This window comes from Procambarus clarkii, chromosome 5 (assembly GCF_040958095.1).
Source record: "Procambarus clarkii isolate CNS0578487 chromosome 5, FALCON_Pclarkii_2.0, whole genome shotgun sequence".
Taxonomy (NCBI): domain Eukaryota; kingdom Metazoa; phylum Arthropoda; class Malacostraca; order Decapoda; family Cambaridae; genus Procambarus; species Procambarus clarkii.
Genome location: NC_091154.1, coordinates 4379765 through 4401939, shown reverse-complemented (window position 1 = coordinate 4401939; position 22175 = coordinate 4379765). Strand labels below are relative to the sequence as shown.

General features: G+C 44.7%; 1 protein-coding gene across 6 annotated transcripts; it reads left to right on the top strand.

Moving 5' to 3' along the window:
- The first annotated feature begins 289 nt into the window (after nucleotides 1–289).
- On the top strand, nucleotides 290–21307 carry LOC123765403 (uncharacterized). Of its 6 annotated transcripts, XR_011230981.1 has the most exons (4): nucleotides 426–1289; nucleotides 3996–4212; nucleotides 5325–5379; nucleotides 20468–21307. XR_011230981.1 is itself a non-coding variant. In XM_069338595.1 (2 exons), the coding sequence occupies exons 1-2, from the start codon at nucleotides 497–499 to the stop codon at nucleotides 4003–4005; spliced, it is 351 nt and encodes a 116-aa protein (XP_069194696.1). In that variant the 5' UTR covers nucleotides 433–496; the 3' UTR covers nucleotides 4006–4676. The 6 variants fall into 6 exon arrangements, 1 of the variants encoding a protein (XP_069194696.1); XR_011230979.1 differs by lacking the exon at nucleotides 5325–5379 and having other exon boundaries at nucleotides 427–1289; nucleotides 20233–21307; XR_011230980.1 differs by lacking the exon at nucleotides 20468–21307 and having other exon boundaries at nucleotides 427–1289; nucleotides 5325–6163.
- Nucleotides 21308–22175: the final 868 nt, after the last annotated feature.

The following is a 22175-nucleotide window of genomic DNA, read 5'->3' as shown; positions in this document are numbered from 1 at the left end:
TGTTCGAACCAAAAATCTTCAAATGCTTCACTCACGAACTAAAATTACAAATAATCGCCAACAGAACCTAAACACCTAGTTTGACCTGTGCCTAACTATATAAAGAATTTTAAGTATAATAATATTAATTTATATATAAGTGTAAACAAATTTTTAATACACAGTTTGATAAAATTGATGAATGTGTCCTGGGAGGCCGGCCGCTACTCTAACCAGCCTAGTGTGAGGCCGGGTTGTTCTACCTTCAATATATTATTAAATACATTCAGTGATAATATTAATACAATCATTAAATCATGTTGTATTATTTTATGTATTAAAATATATTGCAATGAAAACCGTCTCAGTTGATAAACAAAATATTGGGGGACTTTAATTAAAATTTCGCGACATTTGACAATTCGGATCTGGCAACCCTGCTTAGGACAACGACCCCCGAACGCTGTCCACTCAGCAGCAAGGCCCGCAGTGTTGGATCAGCTTGCTTTGAGTGGACATGGGGGACGCTGCCAGCAACAGTTCGTTAGACCAAAGTTACCGGATGCAGCAGGAAGCTCGCTTAACGCAAGTGACAGCTCGCCTGACGCAGATGACAACTCTCTTGACGCAGGCGACAGATCACCTGTGGGAGGTGACAGATCACCTGATGCAGGTGGTAACTCGAATGTCGATGGTGGCAGATGGCTCGACGCTGGGGACACCTCGCTTGAAGCGGGACGTAGCTCGCTTGACGCGGGAAACAAATGGCTTGATAAAGGTGGGGGATCGCTTGGTGAAGGAAACCGATGCCTTGAGGAGGGTGGCGGATCGCTTGGTGCAGGAAACCGATGCCTTGAGGCGAGTGACAGCTAGCATGGCGTAGGAGAGAACTCCCAGGTAGCTGGACTCTGTCGAGTAGAACGCCTCCCCCCCCCCCCCAGCATCTACCATGGGCCCCCAGCATCCACTCTGAGCCTCTAGCATCCCTCAACATCTACCCGGTGCCCCCAGCATTTACCCGGGGCCCCACCATCTTCCCTGGACTCCCACCATCTTCCCTGGACTCCCACCATCTTCCCTGGACTCCCACCATCTTCCCTGGACTCCCACCATCTTCCCTGGACTCCCACCATCTTCCCTGGACTCCCACCATCTTCCCTGGACTCCCACCATCTTCCCTGGACTCCCACCATCTTCCCTGGACTCCCACCATCTTCCCTGGACTCCCACCATCTTCCCTGGACTCCCACCATCTACCCTGGACCCCCAACATCTACCTTGGACCCGTCACCTTCCTCCTCTCAGCTAAGGTAGATATTAATATTGTTTAGGGAAAGTAGACAATGGTTTACCAGGGGTGTTGAATTTTTAGGTAATGTATAGGGGTTTAACCGAGTTTACCTGTGGGCCACTATCACTAGTGGCCTCGGCGGGGACAGGAAGCCGGCGCATATATACTTGTAGCATACTAGCCTAGCCTCACTCCGCCCGGCCCCGCCCCTATCTCTGCCTCACTCCGCCCGGCCCCGCCCCTATCTCTGCCTCACTCCGCCCGGCCCCGCCCCTATCTCTGCCTCACTAACCCCATGTTACTTTACATAATTTAACCTAACGCACCTCGTAATCTACCTTAACCTTACCGTAACCTTGCATTAACCTTTAACCTTGCCTTTGACCTTAAACTTACCCTAACCTTACTTTAACCTATTCTTACCCTTACCTTAAGCTTGCTTTACCTTACCTTAACCATATATTACATTAACCTTATCTTTACCTTAACCTTGACCTTAGTCTACTCTAAACTTGCCCTTCCCTTCCTTAACCTTGCCTTAACCTAGCCTTATTCTTGCCATAGTCTTTTATTAACCTTAACCTTCCTTTAACTTGCCCTAGCCTTAACCTTACCATACCTTAGCCTACCCATAACTTAACGTTAAGCTTAACCTTGGCCTTGCCTTAACCTTGGCCTTGCCCTAACCATGGCCTAACCTTAACATTACCTTTCCTTAACCTAGCCTAACCTGAAGTAGCAAGTGTGTAGGTTCTGTAGTTCACACTGTTCGCTTCTGTTCCGTCTTAGCCGTGTGCACACCTGTTCCGTCTTAGCCGTGTGCACACCTGTTCCGTCTTGGCCGTGTGCACACCTGTTCCGTCTTGGCCGTGTGCACACCTGTTCCGTCTTGGCCGTGTGCACACCTGTTCCGTCTTAGCCGTGTGCACACCTGTTCCGTCTTAGCCGTGTGCACACCTGTTCCGTCTTAGCCGTGTGCACACCTGTTCCGTCTTAGCCGTGTGCACACCTGTTCCGTCTTAGCCGTGTGCACACCTGTTCCGTCTTAGCCGTGTGCACACCTGTTCCGTCTTAGCCGTGTGCACACCTGTTCCGTCTTAGCCGTGTGCACACCTGTTCCGTCTTAGCCGTGTGCACACCTGTTCCGTCTTAGCCGTGTGCACACCTGTTCCGTCTTAGCCGTGTGCACACCTGTTCCGTCTTAGCCGTGTGCACACCTGTTCCGTCTTAGCCGTGTGCACACCTGTTCCATATTCCTAGTTGTATGTATACCCAAGCCTGAGCCGCATGTGTACAGAGTCACTTTAGAGCATATCTCCTTTACCATGCAGGGCAGAGTTCAATCCCAGACCGTCCACCCAGTGGTTGGGCACCATTCCTTCCCAGTGATATATAGTCGTAATGGCTTGGCGCTTTCACCTGATATTTCCCTTTCTTTTACGATAAATTTGTGTTTCGAGTCATACATGATTGTGTTGCAAGGTTTGACTTCTCTCATACATTACCGCTCCTCACCACTTCTAAGCCTGAATATTTCTTATTTCTGTTTCTAACCACTTGGACCATTGGGGATTGAGCGGCGACCCAGCAAGAAGTGAATCCGTCGCTGTACCAATCAGACTAAGTGCATGGGCTACTATTTATGAGGGTAAATAGGATCTAATCAGATTAGATAGCGAATGATAAGGTGATATTATACAGGGCTAATATGTTGTTGATCTGTGGTTGTGGTTGGTACTTGATACCGGTTGTGGTGGTGATGGTTTATGTTGGCTTTGCATGGTGTCAGTGGTGATGGTTGTGGTGGTGGTGGTGATGGTTGTGGTGGTGGTGACGAGGGAGGGGTGTTGGTGGTGGTGGTGGTGACGAGGGAGGGGTGGTGGCTGAGGCCGCCGCCTCCGGTAAGGACACCTCCACTCCTTTAAGATAAAAAAGATTCTCTTATTTGTCTCATTGTTAAAACACATTCACTGTCAACTTGTGGTTTTGATGTGGTGTTCCGCCACCTCGTTGACCACTATTCCAACATGAGATGGAATCCACATGAACTTAATTTTTTTGTGACCTTTCACCTGTGTCTCATTTATCCTATTCTTACAAACCTAAACTATGGACATGAAGATTGGATTTAGATTGTTTAAAGAATCAACTGCTCCTCGGCCATCGACAAATAAAACTATTTTCATATTGCTGGACTTCTTCCAAACCTGCCGGAATGGCCTTCAGTTCAGCTTGTGTGGGTGATATATAGTTACGAAGTCACAGGTTCAATTTTCCTGTTCATAATTCCAGACTCGGTGCCGAGCGGAAAGCACGCTGGACTTGTGATCCTGTGGTCCTGGGTTCGATCCCAGGCGCCGGCGAGAAACAATGGGTAGAGTTTTTCACCCTATGCCCCTGTTACCTAGCAGTAAAATATGTACTTGGGTGTTAGTCAGATGTCACGGGCTGCTTCCTGGGGGTGGAGGCCTGGTCGAGGACCGGGCCGCGGGGACACTAAAAAGCCACGAAATCATCTCAAGATAACCTCAAGATTCCCTTTATCAGGACACTACAATTAACTGTCCTGCCATCTTCCGCCACCGACCCGTCACAATATATGTCAACTATTGCCTCTTGGTAACCCAGTTATCGTGCTTCCATACACCGTAGTTGTCCCGGTTCATGCTGAATCCTTTTAACCTTCTGGGGTAAAATTTTAACTTAAATTTTCTGTATATTCCAGGGAGAAGTAGTCCTCCTACACTGTCGAGTCCCTGAGGTCATTAGCCTTGTGTGGCAAGTGTCTTCGTTTGCTGGAGGTGTGTGCATCTCTCAAGCAAGTCTGAACATGTTAACTATTGGAAGGGCATATGCAAGCAATTGTGGAGTTTGGCGCCTACTGTAAAATGAATTCATCACCCAGCAGGAGCAGCACCTGTCTCAACCATCATAGTCAGCTGGTCTTTTTGAGTTATAAAATATGTAAAGTATTCACACAGTCCTATGCACCCTTTGTGGTTAATCGGATCCCTGCTTCACACACATTAGGCTAGAATCGCTACCCATATCCTCTCCGTATTAATAACAAGCTGTGAGCTTTTACATGTAACCCATACCCATGGCTTTCCTCCCTACCACTGAAATAGGTGGCAGGAAATGGGTCCTGGCTAGACTGTAATGGGCCCTCACACACACACACGACTCGTGGCTCCATAATGGAAGACAGACATATGGACATTATTATACAAACATTATGCCACTTAGTCACTCCACACCTCATAGAATGGCCCCCCCCTTTCTTTGGATAATTTTCAAACATCACATGCAAGAATTATTGGGTTGATGACACTAGCCAAACTCATTTTGTTAAAAAATGCATCTATAAAGGATTTGATTGAGGGACTAGCGACGTAAATGAACACTGTTGTTGATTATATATATATATATATATATATATATATATATATATATATATATATATATATATATATTATATATATATATATATTATATATATATATATATATATATATATTATATATATATATATATTATATATATATATATATTATATATATATATATATTATATATATATATATATTATATATATATATATATTATATATATATATATATTATATATATATATATATTATATATATATATATATTATATATATATATATATTATATATATATATTATATATATATTATATATATATTATATATATATTATATATATATTATATATATATTATATATATATTATATATATATTATATATATATTATATATATATTATATATATATTATATATATATTATATATATATTATATATATATTATATATATATTATATATATATTATATATATATTATATATATATTATATATATATTATATATATATATATATATATATATATATATATATATATATATATATATAATATTTAGAATGCAATACTATACAGCTTGCATCACTTTTGAATTATATAAATCTGTTCTGGTTAGCTGATTTCGAGACTGTTCAGTGTAGCCTACTCAGACTAAAGAATTTTCAAATTTCCAGATAACAGATTCCCATTGCTAGTGAGGCTACCAGACTGATTCCCAAGGCTAGTGAGGCTACCAGACGGATCACCAAAGAGGTTCCAGGGATCAATGGCCCCGTGGCCTGATCTCCACCTCGCTAAGTCCATAGACTAGGGTACGATACGGTATTCAGATTTAGGTCCACCTTGAGCCAGGTGCTTGACCACTTTGTATAATGTGAAGAGGAATTTGGGCCTGGAAAAATGTTGTTCTTGCCCATTTGTATATAGCAAGAGTTTTGTATATATCGTGTTCACATCGTTCAATTTTCTTAGACCAGTCTCTTGTATTTGATGGTCACATTATCCTGAGGTGAGAGCCAACTAGTCAGCACATTGTGTACATAAGTATATATATATGATGCCAAATAAGATGAACTACCTTTATATTTGAAACGAATATGAACACTTTTATTGACATTTTTGTTGCCCGAGAAGCTTCACTCATTCCCGTCAACGTGATGAATATTGTGATGTAAATTTAAATGTTTATATAAATCTGAAGTTACATATTCTGTGTTCAGTGATCTGATAAGCATAGAATACCTGCCAAATGTGAGCATTGATATCCTGAAATGTGATGAAATTTTTACTGTTCTGTATGTGAAGTTTTACACAATGGAGCATATTTATAATATTGACTCAACGTAAACAGTTTTTTGGCATTGAATACAAAATTCAAACACTCTCAACCAGACGGTTAAGGGTCGGGTTAAATAGGTTAAATGTGTAGAACAGTAAACCCACATTGAGTTAGGAAAATAGTATTTGTCATATATAGATACTTTCCACAAGATTTCCCCATTTTGCACCCGCATGATAACATAACATTTTAAGGGTTGATGAATGTTAATCTTGTTTAAGAACCTGTTTACTTGACGGTTAAGCAAGTCCCAGCTGTGTCTGGGTACAAGTGACAGAATGAACCCGGCGGGTTTTCTTCCTATTAGGGATGTTTCCACTCATAGGATGAGTGGCGCTGCTTAATACTGTCACTATGGCAGTGTGTCCACTCACATGAGTGGCGCTGCCCAATAAACTTGCCCCTTGAAGCAAAAGTTTTTTTTTTTTTTTTTTTTGTAGGATAATGTTGTACTGCAAAAGAATTTTTTTATCATTAATGTTATCATTCTACATTAAAACGTGATAATTTCTTGAATCCCAAGAAATCACAATACTTAAAAGTGATTTTTTTAGAAAAAAAATAAAGGCGTTTGATTTATACAGTACTGTAGTTCTTGTTTAGATTGTCCAATAATTTATCAAAGAAACACTTATTTTATATTAGCGCCCCCCCCCCTCCCCGCTCAGCTCGTTGGCGTCGTGAGGGGGGCTTAGTGGACGGCTCCCCCTCCCCTTCCGGCCCGTTGGCGTCGTGAGGGGGCTTGGTGGACGGCTGCCGGAGTGTGATGCTCCGTTGGGCAGTCCTCTGTCCTTTTCTGGCATTGCACTCATGCTGCTGTCTTCTCCAATTGTGCCGGATCGCTTTTCCTTTTCCTTGTGTTTCGTTTTTCTCCCCCCTCTTCTCCTATCTGCTTGTCGTTTCCTGCCGACCTTTTGCTTGTTTTGAATTATTTCTTTGGACTTCTTCTATTTTGACGCCCGGGTGCTTGAGGAGGCATACTCTTGCACCCGTAGAACTGTGGTACCCGACGTCTCGAGCGAGGGGAACCTTTTATTGTCAAATCTCCTTTCGTCGCTGAACCCGATCTCGACGGACTGACGGTTCTTAAGGTGGCGTTTGTGGGGCGTATACTCACGACGCACCCCTAGGGGGCCCCGGCATGATCGGCGATAGCTTCCTGTTGGGTGTCCTGCCTCTAATTGTGGCTCCATGGTGGGTATGGGGGCACATTCGTGGATGAATTTGTCACTTTTCGTCTCTATGTCGTTGAATGTTTCCGTTGTACCCTCTCAGGCTCGTGGGGTGGGCGACCAAGCCCCCGAGTCGGCCTGTATTGGAAGACCGGGCTCTGTAGCTCCCCCTGCGTTGGGCCCCGACCTTGCTCCTCCTTTGACCGTCCTGACTTCTTCCCCCAGCTCCCCTCCCTCCTCTGAGGTTGGGTCGAGCCTCCAGCCCCCGGTGGTGACCACTTCGTCCCCTGGTGTGGCTAAGTCTTTCGTTGTGACTACTGCGCCTTTTGACCCCTCTCTCTCTAGGGGTTCTCAACGCCGTTCGCGCCCCAACCGCACTCGCTCGATTCCTTCCCGTGCTGATGCGTATCAGGCCTTGTTTGGTCCTGCTTCATCGGCCAAATACTTTGATCTCCTCCCTCTTGATTCTGCGCCTCCTGACGATTTCTCCCTCCATCGGCATCTTGTGGATTCCGTGGATGCGTGTGTTACTTTCAACCCCACTCGTCTCGGTACACGTGTCGTTGCTGCTCCTTCTCAGGATGCGGCTTCCCGCTTGGCTGCCTTATCTTGCCTTGGCGAGACCCCTGTTCGGGTCTCCAAGAACGTTCAGATGAATTCCAGTGTTGGCACTATTCTCCTCCCACCCCATGTTCCAACCGGTGTTCGGAATCTGCAGGATTGCCACGATGATATTCGGCATATCCTTGATGCCCAATGCCATTCTGTCCTCCAGGTTGACTCGTTTACTCGTCCCCCTCGTGGTCGTCGCCGTCAACCCCTTCGCGTTGTGAAGATCACCTTTGATAGTAGGACCCTTCCATCCTCTGTCATTCTTGCTGGTGCCAGGTGCTCTGTCCAGGAGTATATTCCTTCTCCTCGACTTTGTAATAAGTGCTGGAGGTTTGGGCATGGTGCCCTCCGCTGCTCCGGGACTGTCTCTCTCTGTCCTTTGTGTGGTTGCGAAGGTCACTCTAAGTCGGAGTGCACTTCTCCCCAGGCTCGCTGCCTCAACTGCGGAGAGGCCCATCCTACCTTCTCCCGTGCGTGTGTCCATTACAAGCTTGAGGCAGCCGTCCTCAACCTGAAGCACCGGGAGCGTTTATCTTTTCCTGAGGCGAGGCGCCAGGTTCGCCGGCTCCCGCCTTATGCTAATATCTCTTATGCTCGCGTGTTGCGCTCTTCCTCTCCTCGTCCTTCCCGCCTTCCTCAGACTCACAACCGTTTCCGGGCCTTGGACCCTGATGCGCCCACTGCCCCCTCCTCTGTCCCTTTGGGTTCTCTCCCGAAGGATCCTCCTCCTGGTCCTCTGTCTGGGGTTCCCCTTCCTTCTACCCGGTCTGTCGTGTCTTCTGTGTCTTCTTCCTCGTCCCCCTCCGATCCTCCTTCCCATCCTCTTCCTCCATCTATCGGCTCTCCCCGCCTCCTGTCGGTGCGGGCGGATGTCCATCGCTCTCCTAACGGCCGTCGTGTGTGCTCTCGTTCGGCTTCTCCTGTTGAGACACTGGAATCCGTTGCCCGGTACGTAGTTGCTGGGACACCTGTCTCTTTAAGTCAGAAGCGTAAGCCTGGCTCCTCTCCTTCCTCTTCCCCGGCGGGTAAGAAGGCTTCGCTTTCTTCCTCAGCTCCTCCTTCTGGCTCTGTTGCTCCTTCCCCTCCCGTTTCAGTGCTTGCGCCCCCTGTTCCTGCTATGGAGGTTTCTTTGGCCTCTGCTTCCCTTTCGGTTGCTGCTCTTGCTGGGGTGCGCTCCCCTCTTTCTACTCCCCCTCCTCCTGCTGCTGTCCTTGACGGCTCCTCTTCGTTGTCTCCTCCTCTTCCTCCTCCTCCTCCTCCTCCTCCTCCTCCAGACCCTGCCCGCCCACCTCTGCTCTGTTCTCCCGTTTCCTTCCCTCCGTCTTTGCTCAGTTTACCCATGCCCCCTAACCCTGACTTTGCTGACCCTGATCCCGACCCTGATATTCTTTGACGTGCTCTGTTGGTCTTTCGCCTTTGTTTCTTCCTTGTTCTCTGTTTTTGTCCTTTCTCTTCTCGTCGTTGTCCATTCTTCAATGGAACGTTCGAGGTTATTACGCCAATTTCCTCGAACTCCAACTTCTGATTTCGCGGTTTTCGCCCCTTTGTGTCTGTCTCCAGGAGCCAATGCTTGGTGCTCGTCCTGGTCGTTTTCGTGGCTATTCCTTTCTCTCCCCCCCCCCCCCCAGCCATTGCTGGGGCTTCTAATTCTTCTGCTCTTTTGATTCGGGCTGATGTTCCCTTTGTTCCTTTACTTTTTCCTTCACCTCTCCATTGTTCTGCTGCTCGTATCTTTGTGGGGAAATGGTACACAGTTTGTTCCATTTATCTCCCCCCGAGTGTCCCGCTCTCTCTTCCTGATTTGAAACACCTCCTGGACTCCTTGCCGGAGCCTGTGCTCCTGCTGGGTGACTTCAATTGTCGTCATTCTCTTTGGGGTGACGTTCTGACGAATACCCGGGGTCGCCTCCTTGAGCCGTTTCTCCTCTCTTCTTCCCTGTCTCTTCTGAATTCTGGTGAGCCCACTCATTTGGACTCTCGGACTCGCACCCTTTCTTGTCTTGATCTTTCTCTCTGCTCTTCTTCTCTTTACTTAGATTTCACGTGGCAGGTTCTTGATGACCTCCATGGAAGTGATCATTTCCCCATCCTTGTTTCCTTTTTCTCTTTTCGCCCTTCCCTCTCTTTCCCTAGGTGGCAGTTTGCTAAGGCAGACTGGACCCTATTTACCCTCAGTGCTGCTCTCCCTGACCTCTCCCTTCTGCCTCTCTCTCGCGCTCTCCTCCTTTTTCATGACACTGTCTTCAACGCTGCCCTCCGCTCTATTCCTCGCTCTTCCTCTCGGGGTCCACGGAAGTGCGTTCCCTGGTGGAATGCGGACTGTGCTCGGGCTGTCCGCTGTAAGCGTGCAGCCTGGAAGAGGCACCGCCGTAGGCAGACGACCGATTCTTTTCTTTTCTTTCGGAAAGCGAGTGCGGTGGCCCGTAGGGCCATCCGTACGGCTAAACGTGAATGTTGGGCATCTTATGTCTCAACAATTACGTCCGAGACCCCTCTGGCCCAGATCTGGAAGCGTATCCGCAAGATAGCGGGTAAGTTCGTTCCCGATGTTTCACCGGTCCTTCACCTCCATGATACTCTTGTGGCGGACCCGTTGCAGGTCGCTTCCGAACTGGGTTCCCACTTTTCTTATGTTAGCTCTGGTCTTCATCTTCCCCAATCTTTCCTTCTTCGTAAACCTGTCCTTGAGTCTCGTCCTTTAGATTTCTGCACTCATCTTCAGCTTCCCTATAATGATCCCTTCTCTCTCTCTGAACTTCGTTCTGCCCTGGCCCTCTGCGGTTCTACGGCGGCGGGCTCCGATGGTATTCATTATGAGATGCTTCACCATCTCCCTCCGAGCACGTCTCAGTATTTACTGAGTCTGTATAATCGGATCTGGGAGTCGTCGTCAGTCCCTGAGGACTGGCTCGATGCCGTTGTCCTCCCTGTTTGCAAACCGGGGTCTCTGGGTACTTCCCCTAAGGACTTTCGCCCTATTGCTCTCACAAGTTGTGTCTGCAAACTCTTTGAACGTATGGTTAACGTTCGTCTGATGTGGTTCCTGGGACACCATCACCTCCTCTCCCCTTCTCAATTTGGTTTCCGCAAGTGCCGCAGCACGACAGATGTCCTGGTGAACTTGGAGGTCTATATTCGTACTGCTTTTGCTGCGAAGACCTCCGTTGTTACCGTCCTTTTTGACCTAGAAAAGGCTTACGACACCACTTGGCGTTATCATATCCTATCTCAACTTCATTCTTTTGGCCTTCGTGGTCATCTCCCTCTCTTTCTCCGCAGCTTCCTCTCTCGTCGTTCCTTTCGGGTGCGCCTTGGTACCGCTCTCTCTCCCTCTTTTCAGCAATACGAAGGTGTGCCCCAGGGTAGTGTTCTGAGCACTATTTTTCTGGTTGCCCTCAATGGTCTTCTTTCCTCTCTTCCTTCTGGTGTCTTCTCCGCTCTCTATGTCGATGATCTTACCCTTTGTTGTCAGGGTGATGATTCGCCTCTCCTTCAACGCCGGCTTCAACTTGCAATTGATGCCGTGTCGTCTTGGGCCACAGGTCATGGCTTCAAGTTCTCTACTTCTAAGACTTGTGCCATGACTTTTACGCGGAAACGGGTTGTTCTTCGTCCCTCTTTGTCACTTTATGGTCATCCCCTTGAATACAAAGATTCCGCGAAGCTTTTGGGGTTATTCCTTGACACTCGTTTGTCTTGGTCTCCCCATATCTCTTACCTCCGTGTTGAGTGCTCTAAGGCCCTTACCCTCCTTCGGGTCTTGTCCCATACTTCTTGGGGGGCAGATAGGCGCACTCTCCTTGCTTTACATTCCTCTCTCGTCCTGTCTAAGCTCGATTATGGTTGCCCTGCTTACTCGTCTGCTTCTCCTTCTACTCTTCGCCGTCTTGATGCTTTGCACCATACTGGGTTGCGCCTCAGTTCTGGTGCCTTTCGTTCGACTCCCATCCTTAGCTTGTATGTTGACACTGGCTTCCTGTCTCTCCAGGACCGCCGTGATCACTACTGTCTTCGCTATCTTGCGCGGTCCATACAACATCCTTCCTCTCGCCTCTGTCGTGCTTTAACTTTTACCCCTCCTGCGGTTCCTGTTCCTCTTCACCACCTCCCTCTTTCTGTCCGGTTATCTCGCCTACAGGATTCTCTCTCCGTTCGTATTTCTGATGTTTCTCCTCGTGTTGTTCCTTCTTTGCCCCCGTGGAGGGTCCCTCTTCCGCGGTTTTGTACTTCCTTGACCCGTATCACTAAAGCTTTTACCCCTCCTACGGTTCTAAAACGCCTTTTCCTCGAGCACTTTTCTTCTCACTCCTGCTCCGTTTCTGTCTTCACCGATGGGTCTAAGTCAGCGGACGGTGTTGGCTACTCTGTTGTTTTTCCTGATCGCACTTATATGTGTCGCTTGCCTCCGGAGACTAGCATCTTTACAGCAGAACTTTATGCTATTCTCTATGCTCTTCGTCTCCTGCTTTCTCGTTATCAGTCTTCCTTTGCAGTTGTTGTTGACTCTCGTAGTGCCCTCATGGCTCTTGAGTCCTTTAATCCGGTTCATCCAGTAGTTGTCGAGATCCAGCATTGGCTGTTTCTCGTTCACAGTAAATTTAAGTCGGTTGAGTTTTGTTGGGTTCCCAGCCTTATTGGTGTGTCTTTAAATGAGCGTGCGGATGCTGCCGCTAAGGAAGCTGTCCGCTCTTGTCCCATCTCTCGTAAAGGCATTCCGTATTCCGACTTTTACCCAGTTATCCATTCCTCAGTTCTTACCCGTTGGCAGGCTTCTTGGTTGTCTGTTACTGGTAACAAGCTACGTACTCTTAAATGTTGTGTTTCCTCGTGGCCGTCCTCCTTCCACCGTAACCGGCGGTGGGAAACAGCTCTGGCGAGGTTGCGTATTGGCCATACTCGCTTAACCCATGGTCACTTGATGGAGCGCCGCCCTGCTCCTTATTGTCCTAGTTGCATTGTCCCTCTTACGGTCGTGCATGTCCTTCTTGAATGTCCTGACTTCCAGGACGAGCGTGTGTCTTGCTTTCCGACCGCCCCTCGCGGTCACCTGTCCCTCGATAGAATTCTTGGTGACTCGGATACTTTTGATATCGTTCGCCTTATGCGTTTTTGTTCTCGTATTGGCATCCTTGGTGATATTTAGCGCCCTCTGATTATTTTGCGTATTTGATGGTGCTACATAGCCTTCCCGGTTTGGTGCCTTCTTTTGATAATTACTTACTTACTTACTTTTTAGCTGGAATTTGGCATTTACGGCTTCAGCGGGTAGGTGGTTCCATGGGTTTATAGCCCTCTTGGTGGAAAAAAAAACATCTGTTTTCAGTCCTACTTGAGAGAACATACTCTCCAACACTATATCTGTGATTGTCCTGTTATCAGTGACTTCATACCAAATGGTATGAGGTATTTTGAGCTCTGTAATTACTTCATACACTCAGGAATATTGGAAGATATTCTTGTGCTGCACCCAGATTTTGCCAGTGGAGGCTAATAGATCAGCATTAAGTATTTTGTTCTCTCCTAATTCCATGTATGACTGGCCATCCTGTGAGGTGAGGATGTTGGATGAGCTTGTAGCTGGTTTTTGATCTACACTGTGTGGTCCTTTATACAGAATAGGGAAGCAGCACATTGCTGTGTATACCTAAACATGTTTAAAAATACATTGTTTGAGAGGAGTTTTGTAGAAACTGGTAAGAGTAATTTTAATATAATGTTTCCATGATTCAGTGCTTACCTCTTGTGAAAATTGCTTAGAGTTGTTTAGTCAGAGTTGATTTGTTTTTTGTATTGAGGCTGGTATTTTCTAAATTGATTCCATGTACAGTATGTCTAACCATCCTGTGAGATGGGAGTATTAGATAAACTTATAGCTAGTTTTTTATCTACACTGTGTAATATTCCATATAGAATAGGGTAGCAGCACATTGCTGTGTATACCTAATCTTCTTAATAAAAAAAATCAGTAATAAAGAATTTAAATTATAGTTTGTATTACAAATACAGTACTGTATTATCCTTATTAAATCATATTGACCATGGATCATTAAGATCTCATGTTGATATGTAATAGTCATATTTCTTTTGAACTGCTAATCCATGCTAATCATTCATTAAATTGTGCATTATGTCTCAATTTTTCACTTCCTTGGATATACTGTACAGTACTAAAAGATAGGATAAAAATAAACCAGTAATATTTCTTTCATTATATTTTTCATTTAAATAACTGCATCAATATTTTTACAGCTGACAGGATTTGTTTTCCCATACAGGTGCATTATTTGTCAAAAAAAAAAAATGGTTTATTGTTACACACAATAGTGCTACATAGCCTTCCCAGCTTGGTGCCTTCTTTTAATACTTACTGATTAAAAAATAAATAATAAATACATTTTATTCAGGAAAAGTACATACAGTTGATTTACAAACATAATGTTGGATTTATAGACAGAGCTAGTACATACAATACCTAAAGCCACTAATACTCATAGCATTTCGGGCACGGTGTGGGGGAAAAAAAACAGACTAAAACTTAATAGTAATCGGGATTAGGTATAAATTGTGTTGAAAGAAGGAATAAAAAATACAAAAAGGGGGTTAACATAGCATAAATCAGCAATTGCACATGTTGGTGAACAGCGTTGTTTAAAAAATAGCAAGACATGGGTTGACATTTAGGAGGTAAGTTAGGTTACATGGAGTTAATTAGGCAGTACTTGGTTTAACTCTTAAACTGGTTGAGAGAGGTACAGCCTTTGACATGATTCGGGAGGTCATTCCACATTCTGGGTCCCTTGATTTGTAGAGCACTTCGAGTTTGGTTACACACAGCCAAATTGAGTAACAGGAAGAGGTCTTGGACACAAATTTGTTCCATGCTAAATGTAGAGGAATCAGCTGAGTATTCCTCAAATAAAATAAGTTGCCTCAGCTTATAAGGTAAATAAAATAAGCATTTCTCAAATAAGTAGCTGCCTTACCTCACTGCCTTACTGCTACATAGCCTTCCCGGCATGGTGCCTTCTTTTGATAATTACTTGTTCCACACCCAAATTGTATAACAGGAAGAGGTCTTGGACCCCTACTTCCCTCTCTCTTTTTTAATAGTCTATATAGTCATAATTATAGCTTTAAGTATTCAATAAATAAAGTTTTTTACATTTTTACCCTTCTCCTTACCTAACATCATTTGTGCAGCATATTTTTATTTTATGTCTCACCCAGATTTAATTTCAAAATAAAACCAAACTAAATAAATTAGAAATGGGTATGTATAGCTAAGGTACACCCTTACTACTAGGTGAACAGGGGCATTTGGTGATAGTAAATGATCCCATCAGGCAGGGCTCATCACCTTCTCTCATATTTCATGATCACCAGTGTTTATTTACTTAATAACTACTGGTATAATATCCTGCTATTATAAAACTAATTCTACTATCATCAAACACATATTTACTTCAAGTTCCAAGCAGAGAATGCATATATAACTAACACGAAGGATTCCTCTCCACTAGATTCACCAGCTATAATATTTTGGTCATGTTCCAATATCATAAATCGATCCCAGTGTTATGTAGTAGAGAACAAATGACTTATATCCAGTTTACGTAAAGCTACGAGTGGTCGAAACCACACTTAAATCCCGGAATGAACTTAAGAAGGTTTTTCCACTTGGGGTAGTTAATTGAATACGGACGTAGCCGCCACGAAGGCGCTAAGACGGAAAACGCACTTAGCTAAGAGGAAAAACCTTCGTAAGTACCTTCCTGAATCCGGCCCCAGGGCTACATAGCTCAGGGCTACATAGCTTAGGGCTACATAGCTCAGTGCTATATAATACATATACAACTCCAAATTCGTCCAATCACCCAAAATTCCGCTCACAAATAACTCTCAGGCGAAATATTTCAAATAGGCATCATATTGTGAAAACTGCAAGAGGGGGGATGGAATTTGTCCAAAAGTTCACATGTTCATCGTGTTCGTATTGTTCACTTGTTCTTCCCGCCATGTTCATCACCCCACCAATAATGTTCAGCCTCTGGATGTTCACTCAGTGAACTTTGACAACCAGGAGCAGGTCATATAAACCGGCCCGGGTGAACAGCTTAAGTGAACATTTGAACGGGCAAAACCCAGCCGACGGAGGGCCAGATGTACTCAAAAAGTATCGCTTGCAAGAGTATGCAATGATTGTGCAATATTGATGGACATTTACTTTGTAATTTGTGGTGGTGATGGAGTTAGTTGATGTGGTGATTGTGATGGGGGTGGTCTTTGTGGTGGTGGTGATGGGTGTGGTGGTGGTTGTGATTGTGGTGGTGGTAGTTGTGGTGGTGAGTGACAGTCCACACTGGCACTCACAGGACAGGTATGGGTTGTGTGGGCCTCTATACCATCCCACTTATTTCACTGTTGGGTGAACAGAGGCTACAGTTAAGGATTAGCGCCCAGTCAATCCTCCTCGGCCAGTAGAGGAAGAATTTGTGTTTATTATTGTATAATGCTTAAGGGTGTTACTGCTGTCCATCATTGCCGTTATCTTAACTTTTTCTTAATCCTCTTGCAACCCGTTCTCGACTCAAATCCATTCCATCCAGCGGTCGACCCCAATGACGCATTCATAAATTTTAACATGCTGTTCATTCAAAACAAGAATATTCGCAAATGCAAGTGAATATTATAATATTTTAGCACATTGTGCATCTATAGGCATAGGTTAGGTTAGATGTTTAGATTCTGTTGGCGATTATTTGTATTTGTAGTACGTGGGTGAAGCATTTATAGCGTTGTGGTTCGAACAATAGTCGTCAGTGAACCACTTGTTCCAGAAGTGTTCGAATGTCAGCAGTTGTCAGTCGCGTGTAAACCGTTTTTCATTCATAAACAGGGAGTTTGGCGGGTGCATGGAATCACTTTTATGTCTTTGTTTGGAGGACGGGCTGGACTCTCAACTGATGACGTCCGAACACTTCCGGAAAATGTGTTTCGCTCACGTCCTCTGTTCGAACCAAAAATCTTCAAATGCTTCACTCACGAACTAAAATTACAAATAATCGCCAACAGAACCTAAACACCTAGTTTGACCTGTGCCTAACTATACAAAGAATTTTAAGTATAATAATATTAATTTATATATAAGTGTAAACAAATTTTTAATACACAGTTTGATAAAATTGATGAATGTGTCCTGGGAGGCCGGCCGCTGCTCTAACCAGCCTAGTGTGAGGCCGGGTTGTTCTACCTTCAATATATTATTAAATACATTCAGTGATAATATTAATACAATCATTAAATCATGTTGTATTATTTTATGTATTAAAATATATTGCAATGAAAACCGTCTCAGTTGATAAACAAAATATTGGGGGACTTTAATTAAAATTTCGCGACATTTGACAATTCGGATCTGGCAACCCTGCTTAGGACAACGACCCCCGAACGCTGTCCACTCAGCAGCAAGGCCCGCAGTGTTGGATCAGCTTGCTTTGAGTGGACATGGGGGACGCTGCCAGCAACAGTTCGTTAGACCAAAGTTACCGGATGCAGCAGGAAGCTCGCTTAACGCAAGTGACAGCTCGCCTGACGCAGATGACAACTCTCTTGACGCAGGCGACAGATCACCTGTGGGAGGTGACAGATCACCTGATGCAGGTGGTAACTCGAATGTCGATGGTGGCAGATGGCTCGACGCTGGGGACACCTCGCTTGAAGCGGGACGTAGCTCGCTTGACGCGGGAAACAAATGGCTTGATAAAGGTGGGGGATCGCTTGGTGAAGGAAACCGATGCCTTGAGGAGGGTGGCGGATCGCTTGGTGCAGGAAACCGATGCCTTGAGGCGAGTGACAGCTAGCATGGCGTAGGAGAGAACTCCCAGGTAGCTGGACTCTGTCGAGTAGAACGCCTCCCCCCCCCCCCAGCATCTACCATGGGCCCCCAGCATCCACTCTGAGCCTCTAGCATCCCTCAACATCTACCCGGGCTCTTTTTTAATAGTCTATATAGTCATAATTATAGCTTTAAGTATTCAATAAATAAAGTTTTTTACATTTTTACCCTTCTCCTTACCTAACATCATTTGTGCAGCATATTTTTATTTTATGTCTCACCCAGATTTAATTTCAACCGCGTGTAAACCGTTGTTTACCGTAAACCGGTAAACAGCATTTACCCGGGGCCCCACCATCTTCCCTGGACTCCCACCATCTTCCCTGGACTCCCACCATCTTCCCTGGACTCCCAACATCTACCCTGGACCCCCAACATCTACCTTGGACCCGTCACCTTCCTCCTCTCAGCTAAGGTAGATATTAATATTGTTTAGGGAAAGTAGACAATGGTTTACCAGGGGTGTTGAATTTTTAGGTAATGTATAAGGGTTTAACCGAGTTTACCTGTGGGCCACTATCACTAGTGGCCTCGGCGGGGACAGGAAGCCGGCGCATATACTTGTAGCATACTAGCCTAGCCTCACTCCGCCCGGCCCCGCCCCGCCCCGCCCCTATCTCTGCCTCACTAACCCCATGTTACTTTACATAATTTAACCTAACGCACCTCGTAATCTACCTTAACCTTACCGTAACCTTGCATTAACCTTTAACCTTGCCTTTGACCTTAAACTTACCCTAACCTTACTTTAACCTATTCTTACCCTTACCTTAAGCTTGCTTTACCATACCTTAACCATATATTACATTAACCTTATCTTTACCTTAACCTTGACCTTAGTCTACTCTAAACTTGCCCTACCCTTCCTTAACCTTGCCTTAACCTAGCCTTATTCTTGCCATAGTCTTTTATTAACCTTAACCTTCCTTTAACTTGCCCTAGCCTTAACCTTACCATACCTTAGCCTACCCATAACTTAACGTTAAGCTTAACCTTGGCCTTGCCTTAACCTTGGCCTTGCCCTAACCATGGCCTAACCTTAACATTACCTTTCCTTAACCTAGCCTAACCTGAAGTAGCAAGTGTGTAGGTTCTGTAGTTCACACTGTTCGCTTCTGTTCCGTCTTAGCCGTGTGCACACCTGTTCCGTCTTAGCCGTGTGCACACCTGTTCCGTCTTAGCCGTGTGCACACCTGTTCCGTCTTAGCCGTGTGCACACCTGTTCCGTCTTAGCCGTGTGCACACCTGTTCCGTCTTAGCCGTGTGCACACCTGTTCCGTCTTAGCCGTGTGCACACCTGTTCCGTCTTAGCCGTGTGCACACCTGTTCCGTCTTAGCCGTGTGCACACCTGTTCCATATTCCTAGTTGTATGTATACCCAAGCCTGAGCCGCATGTGTACAGAGTCACTTTAGAGCATATCTCCTTTACCATGCAGGGCAGAGTTCAATCCCAGACCGTCCACCCAGTGGTTGGGCACCATTCCTTCCCAGTGATATATAGTCGTAATGGCTTGGCGCTTTCACCTGATATTTCCCTTTCTTTTACGATAAATTTGTGTTTCGAGTCATACATGATTGTGTTGCAAGGTTTGACTTCTCTCATACATTACCGCTCCTCACCACTTCTAAGCCTGAATATTTCTTATTTCTGTTTCTAACCACTTGGACCATTGGGGATTGAGCGGCGACCCAGCAAGAAGTGAATCCGTCGCTGTACCAATCAGACTAAGTGCATGGGCTACTATTTATGAGGGTAAATAGGATCTAATCAGATTAGATAGCGAATGATAAGGTGATATTATACAGGGCTAATATGTTGTTGATCTGTGGTTGTGGTTGGTACTTGATACCGGTTGTGGTGGTGATGGTGGATGTTGGCTTTGCATGGTGTCAGTGGTGGTGGTGATGGTTGTGGTGGTGGTGGTAATGGTTGTGGTGGTGGTGACGAGGGAGGGGTGTTGGTGGTGGCTGAGGCCGCCACCTCCGGTAAGGACACCTCCACTCATTTAAGATACACAAGATTCTCTTATTTGTCTCATTGTTAAAATACATTCACGGTCAACTTGTGGTTTTGATGTGGTGTTCCGCCACCTCGTTGACCACTATTCCAACATGAGATGGAATCCACATGAATTTAATTTTTTTGTGACCTTTCACCTGTCTCATTTATCCTATTCTTACCAACCTAAACTATGGTCATGAAGATTGGATTAAGATTGTTTAAAGAATCAACTGCTCCTCGGCCATCGACAAATAAAACTATTTTCATATTGCTGGACTTCTTCCAAACCAGCCGGAATGGCCTTCAGTTCAGCTTGTGTGATATATAGTTACTAAGTCACAGGTTCAATTTTCCTGTTCATAATTCCAGACTCGGTGCCGGTATATTTTATAATATATTATATTTTATAATATATTATATTTTATAATATATTATATTATAATTAGAATGCAATACTATACAGCTTGCATCACTTTTGAATTATATAAATCTGTTCTGGTTAGCTGATTTCGAGACTGTTCAGTGTAGCCTACTCAGACTAAAGAATTTTCAAATTTCCAGATTACAGATTCCCAAGGCTAGTGAGGCTACCAGACTGATTCCCAAGGCTAGTGAGGCTACCAGACTGATTCCCAAGGCTAGTGAGGCTACCAGACTGATTCCCAAGGCTAGTGAGGCTACCAGACTGATTCCCAAGGCTAGTGAGGCTACCAGACTGATTCCCAAGGCTAGTGAGGCTACCAGACTGATTCCCAAGGCTAGTGAGGCTACCAGACTGATTCCCAAGGCTAGTGAGGCTATACCAGTCAGATTGAAAAGGCCAGTGAGGCTACCAGACGGATCACCAAAGAAGTTCCAGGGATCAATGGCCCCGTGGCCTGATCTTCCCCTCCCTAAGTCCATAGACTAGGGTACGATACGGTATTCAGGTTTAGGTCTACCTTGAGCCAGGTGCTTGACCACTTTGTATAATCTTGAAGAGGCGTTTGGGACTGGAAAAATGTTGTTTTTGTCCATTTGTATATAGGCAAGAGTTTTGTTTATTTAGTGTTAACATCGTTCAATTTTCTTAGACCAGTCTCTTGACTGGTCTAAGAAATACTGGTTGACCAGTATTTGATGGTCACATTATCCTGAGGTGAGAGCCAACTAGTCAGCAGATTGTGTACATAAGTATATATATGATGCCAAATAAGATGAACTACCTTTTATATTTTAAACGAATATGAACTTTTATTGACATTTTTGTTGCCCGAGAAGCTTCACTCATTCCTGTCAATGTGATGAATATTGTGATGTAAATTTAAATGTTTATATAAATCTGAAGTTACATATTGTGTTCAGTGATCTGATAAGCATAGAATACCTGCCAAATGTGAGCATTGATATTCTGAAATGTGATGAAATTTTTAATGTTCTGTATGTGAAGTTTTACACACAATGGAGCATATTTATAATATTGACTCAACGTAAACAGTTTTTTGGCATTGAATACAAAATTCAAACACTCTCAGCCAGACGGTTAAGGGTCGGGTTAAATAGCTTAAATGTGTAGAATAGTAAACCCCACATTGAGTTAGGAAAATACTATTTGTCATATATAGATACTTTACACAAGATTTCCCCATTTTGCACCCGCACGATAATATAAGATTTTAAGGGTTGACGAATGTTAATCTTGTTTAAGAACCTGTTTACTTGACAGTTAAGCAAGTCCCAGCTGTGTCTGGGTACAAGTGACAGGATGAACCCGGCGGGTTTTCTTCCTATTAGGGATGTGTCCACTCGTAGGATGAGTGGCGCTGCTTAATACTGTCATTGGCGCTGCTCAATACTGTCACTATGGCAGTGTGTCCACTCACAGGATGAGTGGCGCTGCCCAATAAACTTGCCCCTCGAAGCAAAAGGTTTTTTTTTTTTTTTTTGTAGGATAATGTTGTACTGCAAAGGTTTTTTTTATCATTAATGTTATCATTCTACATTAAACGTGATCATTTCTTGAATCCCAAGAAATCACAATATTTAAAAGTGAATTTTTTAGTAAAAAAAAATAAAAAAAGGCGTTTGATTTATACAGTACTGTAGTTCTTGTTTAGATTGTCCAATAATTTATCAAAGAAACACTTATTTTATATTAGCAACCCCACCCCCCTTCCTTCCTGTTCAGCTCGTTGCTGCCGTGAGGGGGGCTTAGTGGGCGCCTGCCGGAGTGTGATGCTTCTTGGGGAGGTCCCCCCTGTCCTTTTGTAGCTTTGTGCTCCTGCTGCTGTCCTCTCAAATTTTGCTGGACGCCTTTTCCTTCTGTTTCTTTTTCTCCCCCACCCCCCCCCCCCCCCTTTTCTCCTTTCTCGTTGTCACTTCCTGCTGACCTTGTGCCAGTTTTGATCATTCTTTTGGCCTTTTGTATTGACGCCCGGGTGCTTGAGGAGGCATACTCTTGCACCGTAGAACTGTAGTACCCGCCGTCGAGAGCGAGGGGAACCTTTTATTGTCAATCCTCCTTT